Source organism: Dipteris shenzhenensis, chromosome 6, assembly GCF_047967505.1.
Source record: "Dipteris shenzhenensis isolate YYH24624 ecotype China chromosome 6, Dip_SZ_1.0, whole genome shotgun sequence".
NCBI lineage: Eukaryota > Viridiplantae > Streptophyta > Polypodiopsida > Gleicheniales > Dipteridaceae > Dipteris > Dipteris shenzhenensis.
In genome coordinates, this window is record NC_141601.1 from 4,462,470 (window position 1) to 4,477,073 (window position 14,604).

At 41.2% G+C, this 14,604-nt stretch overlaps 1 protein-coding gene and 1 pseudogene across 2 annotated transcripts in view; one reads left to right on the forward strand and one right to left on the reverse strand.

Annotated features, from left to right (window-relative positions):
- Positions 1 to 14,604, reverse strand: part of LOC147900663 (kinesin-like protein KIN-7D, mitochondrial) — a 73,587-nt gene that overhangs the window by 30,376 nt on the left and 28,607 nt on the right. For both annotated transcript variants that reach the window (XM_087375589.1, XM_087375588.1), the window contains exons 16-24: positions 11,366 to 11,548; positions 9,686 to 9,910; positions 9,319 to 9,459; positions 9,014 to 9,139; positions 8,733 to 8,783; positions 8,453 to 8,500; positions 7,940 to 8,242; positions 7,029 to 7,853; positions 6,431 to 6,520 (exon numbers count right to left, since the gene is read on the reverse strand). In XM_087375589.1, the coding sequence (XP_087231715.1) occupies positions 6,431 to 6,520; positions 7,029 to 7,853; positions 7,940 to 8,242; positions 8,453 to 8,500; positions 8,733 to 8,783; positions 9,014 to 9,139; positions 9,319 to 9,459; positions 9,686 to 9,910; positions 11,366 to 11,548 (1,992 nt within the window). The remainder of the gene's footprint in view (positions 1 to 6,430; positions 6,521 to 7,028; positions 7,854 to 7,939; positions 8,243 to 8,452; positions 8,501 to 8,732; positions 8,784 to 9,013; positions 9,140 to 9,318; positions 9,460 to 9,685; positions 9,911 to 11,365; positions 11,549 to 14,604) is intronic.
- Positions 4,479 to 5,974, forward strand: LOC147900664 (uncharacterized; annotated as a pseudogene).

Below are 14,604 nucleotides of genomic sequence, written 5' to 3' on the forward strand. Positions count from 1 at the left end.
GGATGCTACCAGCCTTGAAGTGTTTTCTGACTGTTTTTGAGTTCTTCCATTAGGCTCTCTCTTGGAGTCTAATGTCATGTACATTGATCTCATGTTAATAATATAGTTACTAGTTTCACCCAAAAAAAAAAAAAAGTGTGTGTGTGTGTGTGTGAGAGAGAGAGAGAGAGTGTGTGCGACCTCTGCTATTCAGCCTCGCCAAGGATTCCGTACAGCCCCCCTTTCTGTTCGTACGACCGTACAAACAGATAGTTAGATCTGACTTATCTCCATGCAGCCCTGAGCACAGTTCCGTACCCGTCTGCATCGCCATACTTTTTTCTGAGGAACACATTCTGTACGTCCGTACAGCCCTGTCTGCTTTTCCGTACAGTCCAGTCTGCTGTGTACTTCTCCGTACAGGTTTCGGGAAGACCGTTTGCATCTCTGTACAGAATTCCGGAAGACCGTCTGCAGTTCCGTACAATCCTTCTGTGTACTTATCCGTACGGTCCAATGTCTTTTCTGTACAGTCCTGGGTCTTGCTCCTATACTTTTCTGTACAGTCCTTTGTCTTGCTTGTTGCTTCTATACTTCTTCGTATAGTCCTTCTTGCCTTGTCGTATTTCAATCATGGCTTCAAGTTTGGATGTTTGTACATATGCTCGAAAAGAAAGACCCACAAATGCTAAGCGCTGCCCTTCACAGCCTGCATCACAAGATGACGAACTTACTATGGAAGCTCAGTACGTGTTTGATACCCTCAAGGATGACTTTCACCAGTCACGACAGGAATGGAGCAAACCAGTTCCAGACGTCACGTACAACTTGAAATTGCCATCCCTCGTGAATCCTCTCAAGAAGTTATTTCAAACCACGGTTATAATTTTCTTTCCAGGAAGAATCCCAGCAGCCAGTGACGTCGCACAGTGGATTAAGTCCATCCTTGGAGGATGCTTTGTAGAAGGAGTGTATTTTGCATCTAGAGGCTTTTATGAGGTGCATTTATCAGATGCTTTGTGCAAGCAGAGGCTACTTGAGCTCTCTCCCCTCTTTTATGAGAAGCAAATGGTACATGCTATGCCCTGGTCCCCAAACAAGGATTATCAAAGTCTTATACAACATCATTGTCCTGTATGGGTTGAGGTTGTTAACTTCCCGGACTATATGCATGAAGAGTTGCCTGGCCTGGCTGCTTCTTTGGGATAGGTCATTTGTCCTCCATGCCCTATGGGAAACCGTAACACGTTCTGCATTCTCTGGGACACTGATACACATACCCCTCCTTCTATTGCAGTGGAAGTTGAGGGAGTGCAATTGGGAAAAAAGTACTTTGAATTGAAATGGGGTGTGTTTGCAGGAGCTTCTTTTGCCTGCCACAAGTTTAGGCATATAGCCTCTGAACGCCCAATGGTTCTGCATCAGCCCCCTCCCAATGCCTTGCCGCCCCAGACACGCGAAAAGAATGAGAATTTGCAAGCCAAGACAGCAAATAGAAATGGAGCAAAGAATGCCAAACCAATCAATCAGGTGCAATCACTTGCTGGAAAAGGAAAAGATAAAGAAAAAGAGAAGATGAAGGAATCTACAGGAGCTGATTGGGATGGTTTTCAACAGCCTAAGAAGGTGGTTGTATTGGAGCAACGCCCCTCTCAATCTCGTCAATGGGATGCTTCTTCTCCCTCACCAGGACAGGCTTCTACTTCAGCTCCTGTCCTTCAAAATTGGGTGGGGGTTTTGAAGAAGGGCATCGCCATATGTGATTCTGAAGAAGGGGAGAATGCTATGTCTTTCATGGATCATGAAGGAATGCAGCCCATGCAGGCAGAGGCTTTGCCTCTCTGATGTCTTGTTCTATTCTTATACTTTACTGTATATACCTCTTTCATGCATCATACACTTAAGTGCTTTACATACAATGTACAGAGCCTCTGCAATATCTCAAAGTGGAGGCTTTTATGGAATTATATACATAAAATGCAGCCAGATATTGTTTGTTTGCAAGAGCATAATCAACACTCCAAGGCTGGTCAGGTGTATGCATATTGGTTAGACATGAGCTGGAGCCTCAGTTAGCCTTCAATGACAGCAGTGGCAGATGGATGGTCATACAATGTAATGTCAATGGTGATATTCTTGAGTTTGCATCAGTCTATGCCTCCCAGACCTCTGCCATGAGGGCTTCTTTATGGGATTCTTTAAGCAAATATCCATGGAGATCTAATGCATTCATCTGTGGAGATTTTAATAATTCCCCTCTGCCAAGAGATAACACCACTTCAAGATCTCATATGCTATCATTGGAAAGGCAGAAATGGGATAGCATGCTTCTTTCCGTGCAGGCTGAAGATTTATGGCTGCTTCTCCAAGGGTCAGTGCCTGGATATACTTTTCATCATAATGCACTTACTACATACCGGGCAAGGCTTGACAGATGGTATTTGTTTTACCCACAACAATATGCAGATTTTAGCCCTCATCTCCTTATAGATTTCTAATTGGGCTTGTCAGATCATGCCCCATTATGGATGAATTTGCACCTTGGTATACCACTGGATGACTTGCCACCCCTTTCCAGTAGATTATTGCATGTTAATCAGGCTTATTTCCGACATCACTATTTCCAGCAAATGATCAGACTTGCAATTCATCCCTTGCCTTTGCATGCCCAGGAGGACATGGATTATGCTTGGGACAGTTTTGTCTCTCGTATACAGAATGTCATTAGGGAGTATGGAAACTGGCATATGACTAAATGGAGGCATGAGGTTAAATGGGCGAAAAGGACAGCACAACAATTGACTGAATTTTCACATTTAAGGCCTCTCTGTAAATTAGAAAATGATTCCCTTTCATATGCTCAGATGAAATTGACTGTTAATGATTAGAGGAAATTGCACAAATGGCAAATTAGAGAAAGAATGAAGCCCCTCATGAATAAGGGCTGCTCATCAAAAGCCTTTTTCCAGGGCCTGCATGCTACTCGAAAGAAAAACTCATGTCTAAGGGTAAGGAAGCTAGATGGCTCTTGGACGCACTCTTTCTCTAATCTCCAAGATGAATGCCAAAATTATTTCCAGAAATTGTTCTCTGCTCCTGGTTCCCCATCAAATCAAATGACTGATGCGAGGACTGAATTTCTCCAATATGTTTCTGAAATAGTGGAAATGGATGATGCTCTTACGTTGGATAGACCTTTTACTGACACAAAACTTGATAATGCATTGTTCCACCTCAGCAAATACAAGTCCCCTGGCTGGGATGGCCTTACGGTGGAATTTTATATTTCTTTTTGGGATGATTTGAAAGATGTCCTCTTGCAAATGATCAATGTTGCCTGGCAAGAAAATCAGTTACCGCACTCTTGGAAGCATGGCATAGTCAAACTTGTGCCCAAAAAACATCTGTGTGACCATATGTCAGATTGGAGGCCTATTACTTTGATGCTTGTAGTTTACAAACTCATTACCAAAATGATTGTGCATAGGCTTCACAGGATACTGAATGTGGGACTTCATCCTCATCAGTATGGATTTGTGCCGCGAAGACAAATCCATGATAATATTTCCAATGCCTTGACTGCAATTGAATATGCTAAGTACTCGCATCAAGATGTCCTTATATTGCAGGTGGATATTGCTAAGGCATTTGATACTGTTCAATGGGATTTTATCTCTCAAATCATGACAAAGTTAGGCTTTGGTCCCAAGATAGCAAATACAATTTACTCGCTTTATTCTGACTCTACTTCTCAATGCACTCTTGGGGGTCATTTGTCTCGGTCATGGACATTGGGTCGATCAGTTAGACAGGGCTGCCCTCTTAGTGCTCTCTTCTATGCCATTGCGACTCATCCCCTTTTGATGCATCTTGATCATCTTATAAACACAGGACAGATGACTGGTCTTAAAATCCCTAGGGCTGCATCTTTTTTGGCACAAGCATATGCTGATGATTCCTTCTTTATGCCACAGAATTCTCCCTGGGAAGTTCACATTCTTATGACCACTCTTTCATTGTATGGTTTGGCAGCAGGATTGCATGTCAATTTTGACAAATCTAAATTACTTCCCCTGAAACAATGTGATTGGCATTCTATTCTTTGGCCAGGTCAGGTGGTGCAATCCAAAGATGTAGTCAGGCATTTGGGATATCCCATAGGATGGCATATCACCAGGAAGCAGCAGCTAAAATGGATCTTCCAAAGACTTCAACATAAACTGGAATACTGGAAGATTTCTACTTGGCCTCTTCATGTCAAGCTCAGAATAGTACAGTCCATTGTAATGTCCTATGTCCAATTCTATTTGCCTTTGATACATTGGTCCTCTAGGGATATTTCAGTCTTTATGTCTCAAGCTATGGAGATGTTATGGAGGACAAAAACTGGTGTCAAAGCATTGAGACTGATGAAGATGGAAATGGTGTGCTCTCCTAGGATGCCTGGTGGACTTAATGTCCTCAATATAAGATATCATGTGCTTGCAAGGAAGGCGACTATGCTCCATACTTTTTTCCGCCAACAACAGCCATGGACTTGTATGCTAGCATCCATGTGTGTCAACATGAGGACTTGTGCTTATGGTCATTGGACTACTGATCATTGGGAGGTTGTCATTGGCAGATTTGTAGGAAAGATACCTGGCTGTCCTTTCTCTACTGCTCTGATACTTGACTGGAAACAAGTACTTTCTAAGGTCAAATGGGCTCCTGATAATTGCTTGGGGACAAACTCAATGAGGAAAGAAAGTATTCATTGGAGTGCCATTTTTGCAATTCCACTCGCCTTACAGGAACCTGTTCGGGCCTACAATCTCATGAAATTGGGAATTAGATACATACATGATGTGGTAGATGATCAGGGATATGTCTTATCTTTTCCTCAGGCCACTGCTTCCTATGCATTGGGAATGCATCATAGGTCTATATGGAAGAAAATTGCTGATTTATTATATCCTTTTCTACATGTTCCTCCTGTGGCTAACACCGACAGGCTTACGGATTGGCAATTGCAACCCTTTGCTACATGCACTCATCCTGTTCCTCTTCCTACCTTAACCTCCATCAAAGCCTATAGGCTTCTTCAACCTGCTCCATGGATTCAGCAATATGCTAATTCTCTATGGCATATAAGGAAGCCCCTCTCATGGTGGCGGAAGAATCTCAGGATATTATGGAAGTGTAAAATGCCATTGAAACAAAGACTTTTTCTTTGGAGATGTATGACAGGTACATTGTCAGTAGGGGTCACACTTGCTAAACGTCGCATTGCACCATCCACATGTTTAAGATGTCAGGCTCCTTCAGAGACTGTTATTCATATGCTTTGGCATTGCCCGTGTACTAAGATCGTCCTTAGAGAATTTCAGATTATCTTCGGATCCGTTTCCTGAGTCACAGATTTGGGAAACATTTCTGGCTCTTTGGCAGATTTATGAAGTCTTTGTCTCAATACTCACTATTTCTCTCTTGGGTGCGATATTGGGCTCTTTGGACAATCTGGAGTGAGCATAATTTGGCATACTTGGGTCGGCAGATTCACAAGTCATATGAATCTTTCCGAGCCTCATTGCGGCAATCCTTATATGATGCCTGCCATGAGGGTGATATGGATGCTTCTTGCATAGAGCTTTTCTTTTTATGCTTCTGAACTTCGAGATACTCTCCATTTTGGAGACCTCCCATCATGTAAATTTATGATCATATAAATATATGCACTGGATATTACCAAAAAAAAGTGTATGTGTGTGTGTGTGTGCGAGAAAATCTCAGGTCAATCTTTCTCTTGCTAAAGAAGCTCAAGATTATATCCCTATTGTGCACCATTAGCCTTCTTCTCCTGTGGATATGGATGTGCCCCTTGCAGAGGAAATCATACAGGATGCTTCACATGCTCTCTCTCAGGTTGATATCCCGACTGAAGCTAACATGTGACTCATGATTTATCTGATGCAGCTCTTTCGTCCGATACTCCTTCAGAGAGTACAGATATTGATCCCATTCTTATGACTGTGAAGACTATGCTAGAGTCTCTTTCTATTCAAGATACAGATGTTTCTTTTTCTCTGGAGTCTTTTCATCCTATGTTGCAACAAGTTTTGGACCCTGTGATTCAAAAATTCAGACTTCTAGCTTATATTAAGAAGAATCACAAGGGCAAAAAACAGGTGGTTTTTACTGATGGTGCAGTCTCTTCATTGCATCAATTTTTACAAAGCAACAATCTGAAACTGGAGGATGTTGTGTTTGATCCTCCTCCAATTTGATCTTATAACTTTTTACTTGGCTGCCTCATGACTTTTGCTCTGAGGCTTTACTTGTAAATTTTTTCTTTGTACTTATTGGTGGGTTTTTACCTCTTTTTGGGGTTTCCCACACAGAAATAAAAGATTTCACTAAAAAAAAAAAGGGTGTGTGTGTGTGTGTGTGTGTGAGAGAGAGAGAGAGAGACCTTGGCTTGAAATAACTTTGTTAAAGCTTCCACATGAAGATTTTGAAGTTCTTCAAGCATGGAGAATTGCAGACCATCCAATTGTTCACTCTGCAAGAAATGTGAAGATGTATTTTAGATTTGTATGAATAAAAACAAATACAGCATCAACAAAACTGATACCAGATCCATTATATGTTTAATGCCCTGATTTGGATTTCTACAACTAAAAGAGTTTTTTATAGCATCATGCGTATAGCAAGATTCAACTTTAGTGAAGTGCCAGTGAATTTCCATGAACTAAGACTTCAAAGTCTTGGCTCTTTCAGACTTTGCATGGTTTTTGATGTCGTGAGTTTTTTACGCTTTGCATGATATGGTTCAACCTAGGGATTTTTACTTTGGGCGGTTTTTCTCTCATATTTTATAGAAGTCTATTTCTTGGGTGGGGAAGGGGGGAGAGGGGGGTTTATTCCAGACAGTAGTAAACCAAGAAGAATGTAATGAATGTCCGCATATGGCATTCAACACAAACGTTTCACTACAACATCATTCACATTTAATAGAAACTTTTATACGAGCTAAATCGTCTTTACATGGAGCAAGGTTAAACATTTACGTTGAGCTGAGAAACAAGGGTTTTAAGCTCTGAATTTTTCTGTTTTTCCTCCTCAAGAGTAGCTTGGAGTTCTTCAACAACCTGTTGCTGTTGTTCTGGTTGCACTCTGTCCACATTGTGCTCCAGAATCTCGATACTCTCCTTATGAATTTCTAAGCGATTCTCTCTCTTTCTAATTGATTCAACCTCAGAAAAATTATGAGATTCTGTTCTTAAGGAATCATCTAATGTCCCCCTCTCCTTCTTCAACTTCGCTACAAGAACCCACATGCCAGCTAAATCATTTTCCAGATCAGCCTCCCTTTGTTTGGCTTCTTCAAGCTTCTTTCGTAGCTCTGTTTCTGCTTGCTCCTTATCAGCAAGGGAAGCCTCTAAACCTGCCTCCCTCTCCTTCCTAGCATGCAGTTCCCTTTTTACATCTTCAGGGTCAAGCTTCCATGAATCGATATCATCATAGATCTCATTATCAAAGGCAGGATCCTCATTCATCAGGGCTCTTTGTGCGTGACTTGACATGATTCTCTGACTATCAGACTGATCATTACAGCCAACATTGTTGAAGTAACTAATGGCCATGAAGGACTTGCTTGAGAGTCTGGACATGGCTCCTTCCTGTGCTGTGGTCAGATCATTCTCGAGCTTTGAATTCTGGAAAGAGAGCTTCGTAACCTCCTCAGCTAAATTCTTCAGCTCAACAGCTGCAGCTGAAGCCAATTCCTTTGCATAAGATGCCTCCTCCGCTAGCTTCCGACTTTGAATTAGCAAGCCCCCATTTTCTTCCATCAACCGGACCTGCTCTTGCTTAAGTTTCTCTATCTCAGCTGCCTGTCCATGGCGTACTGAAGGTTAGTATAGAAATACAATACATAACAAGGACTATAACAAGGATTTCAGCTTAAGGTAGAAGAAACCTGAATGAGCATCTGACTCTGCAGGCTAGAATCAGGGACAAGATTCCGAGAACTCCTCTTTGAACTGAAGCTTTCTGAATCTGATCCATCAGCCTCTCTCCCCTCTCCTTGCAAGTCACCCGATGGTCCAGTAGAACTCAAGAGGCCTCCATGAAGTTGGGGAATGTCAGGGAGGCTATTCCTTTTGTGAGGACCCCTCAAGTGACCATCAAACCTTATCTGCTTAGTTGACTTCTTTTCTGGAGACATAGTGCGTTGTTCCATTGACATCATTCTGTCTTGCAGCTTCTTTATCTCAGATGTCTACAATTGACACAAGGGGGCAGTGTGAAAATGTGAAAGAAATGGGATTTTTAATTTGTGAAAATGACTTTGGAATGAGTAGTGTGGTGACTCCTCCTTCCAGTCATTGCAAAGAGTAGTGTGGTGGTTCCTTGTTTCAGTCATTGCTAGTTCACACCTTCATATACTGAGAATTGACATCACTCAACCCGCGGAAGCTTCAGAGATTACCTTTGTTTGCAGTTGTTCCTGAAGAATTCTATTGTCAGCAGTTTTTATCTGAATCAACCAAAACCGATAGTAACGAGCTATGTTAAAGAAAGCAAAGGATTAAAGCTGCTGGGCATAGAAATACTGTCATTTGAGACTCCTCAATTCAATGATTTCACACAAAAGACAAAAGTAAATACAATCCAGTGTATGAAAAAACACATGCAATTGTTAATCTATAAAGAATAACATATGGTAGAGCAAACCACAAAGTTGCACAAGAATAAGAATTATTGTCTACCTCCAGTTCGAAGTCTTTCTGGCTTAATTGGCCGATCAGCTTTGAAATCGTCTGAGATGATTACCAGAAAACAAAATACACTATCAGTTTATTCTACAAACAGACCAGGAAAGAGAGAAGAAAGAGAACATGTAGTTAAAAAAGGTAATTACAGATCAAACTATAAGCATGTACGTTTGGAGAGTCCAATACAACCAAGTCACTGGGGAAAACAATATTAGGAGCATAAGAATAATATGTGAACAATGAATGTTATGAAAGGCTTGCACTCCAATAACAACCTCTGACATTTCCAGAGGGGAAGCACTTTGTAAAGCAGCTTGTCCAGTTCCTATAATACGCTGTTCAAGGATCTTTATCTGTCGCTTTTTTTCCTGAATGTCCTTTCCTGTTTTTTCCATCTGAGCCTTCACAAGGTCAATAACAACATGAACTTGAGTCATAGTACACATTAGAAACCACACAACAGAATATTCAATGATAGGAGGCCATCAATCAACTCAAACAGTTTCAGAAGAAATAGGTGACCCAAAGGAATTGAATTATGCATTTAGGGCTCCATACAGCTAAATACTACAAAGCTTACATGCAATTGTACATCATCTGGATTCATGAAAGCTTGTTCTGACATTCTCTTCAGTGAACTTGTACAAAATGCAACCTCTCCAGCAAGCATTTTCACTTGCTCTCTAAGGAGATCCATTTGGTCAGCCATTGTTTCTCCAGTCTGCAAGGAGGCCAGCATATGTGTATTAACTGTTCTTCGTGCTTGACTGGAAAAGGCTTACCCAAGAAGGTGAAGAAGAAATTGAAATACCAAGCAAAATAAATTCAAATGTCAAAAATTTTTCTTCACAATTTCTCAATACACCAATTCTCTGCTTTTCCTATTACCATAATGAACTAGATATGCAATCTTAGAGAAAACTAAACCACAAGCTGTATAAACTTACAGGCGGCGGCCTGCGCCCATGCACTGCAGCACTGAAAAGCTCCCCAGCTTGCGTGAACTCTGGGAATGAATCAACAACTGGTGTCACATTGTCAGCTTTCCCCCCGAAAGACTTCCGACGTCCTCCTTTAAAGTCTGCCAATGACTCGGACTGAGTTACTGTGGAAGTGAATGAAGCAGGAGATGTGTTTGGAGAAACCTCTGCATCCAGACTAGTTTCATTTTTCTGCATTAGCATTCAACACACAAGTCAAGACAAATAAGTGGAATTTGCAACCCTGAACCAAATATTTCAGCATGGTCTTGCAAAAAGGACCCAGTTCATTAGAGAAGTGTTTTCCTCCTGAAGACTGCACAATATAATATATAATGACAAGTTACAAATGGGACCTCTGGAGATATGAAATGCTCTGATATCTTTTCCTTATAAGTTCTACCTTGTGATAATTGACCTCTCAAGTAATCACCTAAACAATGCTGTGCAAGCATATTAAAGAAACCAACTAAGATATGACAAAGGATCCATGATGAGCAGTATAGCTTTGTATTGTTTTGAAAAATTCGCATCTGTTGGAGAGCTGAAAACTGGCTACATTGGAAGAGGAGATCCTGCAAGAGGGTGAGACGTATGCCTTCTACCCTCCTCCACAGGCCAAATCCAAGTCAGTAGGTATATCAACCAAAGGGGTTCAACTTCCCAAAGCTATAAGTATATTATGGCATATCCACAAGGAGCCAATTGCACAAATCACATGTGCCTGTCCATTTGGTTGTGTCAACCAGTTGCAATTTCTCAAATTGTCGAATCACATTCAGGAGCTACCACATCCCGCAAGGGCCACACCATAATCAATGTGTGCTGTCATAGACCGCTTCCCTCTTGACAGCTGCTAAGAGCCACAGGGCAGAGCTTCTGCCATATGCACAGATTTCAAAGCATATAATTGAAGGGGCCCGATTGGGGATTCAGACCACTTGATTAGGTTCTTTTAGAGCGCATCAATTTGAAATTATAAGACTTTACAAAACATAATCTGTAAGCGGAGGAACCTTAGAAAGGGTGCGCCATGCATGTACTACTTTCACAGTGTTGTAAGATAACCAGACTCTAAAAAACAAGACCTATCTTTCCAGATGCCGTTTCAGTTCTGTTCTATGTGGGTGTACAAAATACGTAAAAAAACAACATATCATTTTTTTGCCATGCCAGAGACTTCAGTGCAGAAAAATCATCTTCATGGCCATTAAACAACCATTATATTGCAAAATTAATGGCAGGATATCTTAGAAAGGTGTACTATGCAGTTACTATTTTCATGCATGTTGTATGGTTACTAAACTCTCAAACAGGAGCCCCACCTTGGCAGATGCAGTCCCAGTTCTGCCCTACTTGGGTATACATGATCTATTCTTTTTTAAACAATTTCCTTCTTTGCCATGCCAGACACTGAAGTGCACAACAATTAGATGACTGAACCCCCATGACCATCACTTTGAATGACACAATGTACACTGCCATTTTTTTGCCCTATTGAAGAAATGTGTGATTCAGATATGTGATAAAAAATGGATTGCACCTGACATATTTCACAAAGGGGCATGGAATGCACGACTTAACAAAGATTTCAGCAAGCAAAATGCAGCTACATATACGATCCAGAAAGTAATGAAAAAGCATTACCCGAAGCTTAAACCAACCGAGCATATTGCGCCGTTTGCACTTCTTCTCCTCTTTGACAATATCATCAGTGGTATTGATATCAGTATTGCCCTCTGAAGATGGCTCTTCATCATGTGCCACTAAGCCTGAATCATCGTTGAAATCAAGAGAAAGTGTACGAGTTTTCTCATCAAGAGTATTCAACTGCAGCAGAAATGTTAAAGCATCAACAGGCCTGCTTTTCAATTTTTTCTCCCTTCCATCTAAGAAGAAGGCATTTAATATAATAATATGTTCATCGACACACATACTTTTTTTTTTTGGTGAAATCTTTGGTTGATTACATTACATGAGTAGCAACCTCAAAACAAGGTGCTACAATTACATCAACTGAAAACTTCAGTATATGCCAAAAAGACCTCATGATCTATGCAACGGGTCTGCAAACAATCAAAGAAAGATGGTTGCACAGAACGCCTGAGGAAGACAAACAGAGAGAAAGTAGGATCACCAAAGACTTTACAATTCCTATATGTCCATAAAGTCCATAGTGCCTAGTAGCGAACCCAGTAGCGTTTGGTCATTGGCATCTCGACCGATGGGATTTCCTTTGGCTGCACTGATGGCACTTTCCCTGGCTGCCCTTTCATCCACACACTTTTTTTTTTGGGTGAAATCTTTGATTGATTATATTATATGAGTAGCAACCTCAAAATAAGGTGCTACAATTACATCAACTGAAAATTTCAGTATATGCCAAAAAGACCTCATGATCTATGCAACGGGTCTACAAGCAATTAAAGAAAGATTGCTGCAGAGAACGCCTAAAAAATCCAAACAGAGAGAAAGTAGGATCACCAAAGTCTTAAAAATTCCTATATGTCCATAAAGTCCATGGTGCCCAGTAGCGAACCCAAACAAAGAAAAGATGAAACTCCGGTCTGGATGGATGAAACCCAAATAGCCAGAAGAACTTCCCAAATGAAACAGATGGGAATCTCGCTCGCAGGCGTTGTCAAAGCACATCAAAAAACTCACGAGAGCACGGACAATGCCAAAACAAGTGAGGCGCATTCTCCGAAGAAGCAAAACATCTGTAGCAAAGTGCAGGAGCAATGTGTCGATGAGCTAATAGCTGTCTAGATGGAAACACTCCCAAAAGAACTCGCCAAAAGAAAACATGTTACCGAAGCGGTACTTTATAGAGCCAAAGTTGCTATAATCTTTTCCTCCACCACTTGGCTAGGCGATGCATTCACCAAACAGAATCACCTCTCTCTGAAACCCAAGGTTGAGGCAAAAGGATTTTATACAATGCAGGTACAATAATCTGAGATAGCCTCAAAGGACGAGAAGAGAACCACACACACACAATCAAACTTATCATGCAAAGGCATCACAAAACTATGATTTTAACCTCACAACAATCACCCACATAGTTACAAATTACCTAAATGTCATATTCACAGCACGTTCATGGATGCCCATTGATGGGTGATCATTTTAGAGTTATATACCTCTCCATACATGGCAAGCACTAGAGAAGACGGCATACCTACCAAATTCACGGCTGTTCATGGGTGCATGTACATCGTATTTTCTTCCATCTATATCAATAAACTTATCATATAAAAGCAAAACAAAAACTGCAAACTCTAACCTCATGACAGACCCTTAAAAAACTACAGCACATCAATTTTATTATCCATTGAAAACATTAGTCCCATTGGATATCCATGCACCCATTAGTATTATCAACTGGCATTACTCTCAAACCTGTCATAGAGTCCATACGATGGCAGAACCAGCCTACACAAATTGTGAGCACCTCAAGGTGTGTCCCTTTCTACCTTACATTGAGCAACAGACTAGTGTCACATAAAAGTTGATAGTCATTAGTTTGAGATGCATGGAGCCATTCCACAAGACTGACTTTTCAAATAAGAGTCCACTTTGTACTATCGAGTTTCCACCCATCAATGTGTTGCCTCTTGTTAGTCTCTCCCATCCAACCTGACCCCTTCTGGTTCTTTTCTTCCATGCTAGAAACTTGGTTTGATGGGAAGCTTGTTCACATTGCCCAAGAACACCATATTGTCAATCCTCATTTTGTGAAGTTCACGTAAGTACGTAACCATGGTCGCCAGTGGATGTAAGTTCTAGTCTTGGTAAGCAAGTTGTTGATGTCTACTAGAGATTTTAACTACAAAAGCGTCTTCCTTTATTTTATGCTTGTTGAGGTCCAAGAGAGTGGAGCTTGCCTACATGGAGACCAAAAAAATCACCCTAGACTTTTGAACACACCACCAAAGATTCATCGGACAATTCAAAGTCTGGTCCAAAAGACACCGTCCATCTTGGTTACCCTATTAAGAATTACAAGACCTTGTGCTCTCCTTACATGGGGGCTTACACGTGGGACATTGTCCCCTTCTAGTCCAACACAACCTCGCACCGTTCCCGTTATTTTATGTTCTTTCTCATGACCAGTCCTCCATGTGTATAAATAGGGACCTTGGCCCATTGGTTTCCAATCAACTAGCTTGTAACCATAGAGCCTCCCCTATCTTTGCACACTATGCAATGATGAGACACACACAATTGCCATTAAGACTACCAATTGATTCACTTGGTGTGGCATGGTATCATGAGCATCCTAAGCAATATTCTACTATATTCCTCTCTTGTGTCTTCAAAACTTAGAGAAGAAGTGACTCTTGCTTAAGAAAGGTTCCTTTGTCTCAGTTCAATATGTCCCTTCAAGTATGGTCATGTATTTTTGAAAGGATCCACTTTTTCTTTCCCAATGCACCCCCACCCCACATATACACTATTCCTCCCATGATGCAAACACACATTGGGATCTCCTTTGCCATTTGATGGCATGGCCTATTTGACACACTTATTCACTCTCTTTGTTCACCCAACTGCACACATATCATCTTAGCCCTCCTTTCATGAGCTAGTCTTGGGTCTGTTGGCTTCTTGTTTATGCATTTGTACAAAAGGTGGGACTTCACATGGTATTGGGTCAAGTTTGTTTACTAGTAAAGATGAGCAGAGGTACAAGAGAGGTGAAGTCAAGCTACACTCCAAACAAGATTCCTCCAAGCCCATGCAATTTGAAGGAAGAACTCTCCACCAAGGCCACATGTAGCATCTGTGTCTACGCAAAATTTCAATGCTTGTTGTTCCTGAAAGATGATTTCCAGATCTGCAAGAAGGTGCACAACAATTTCACAATTACTTTGCCACCAAGC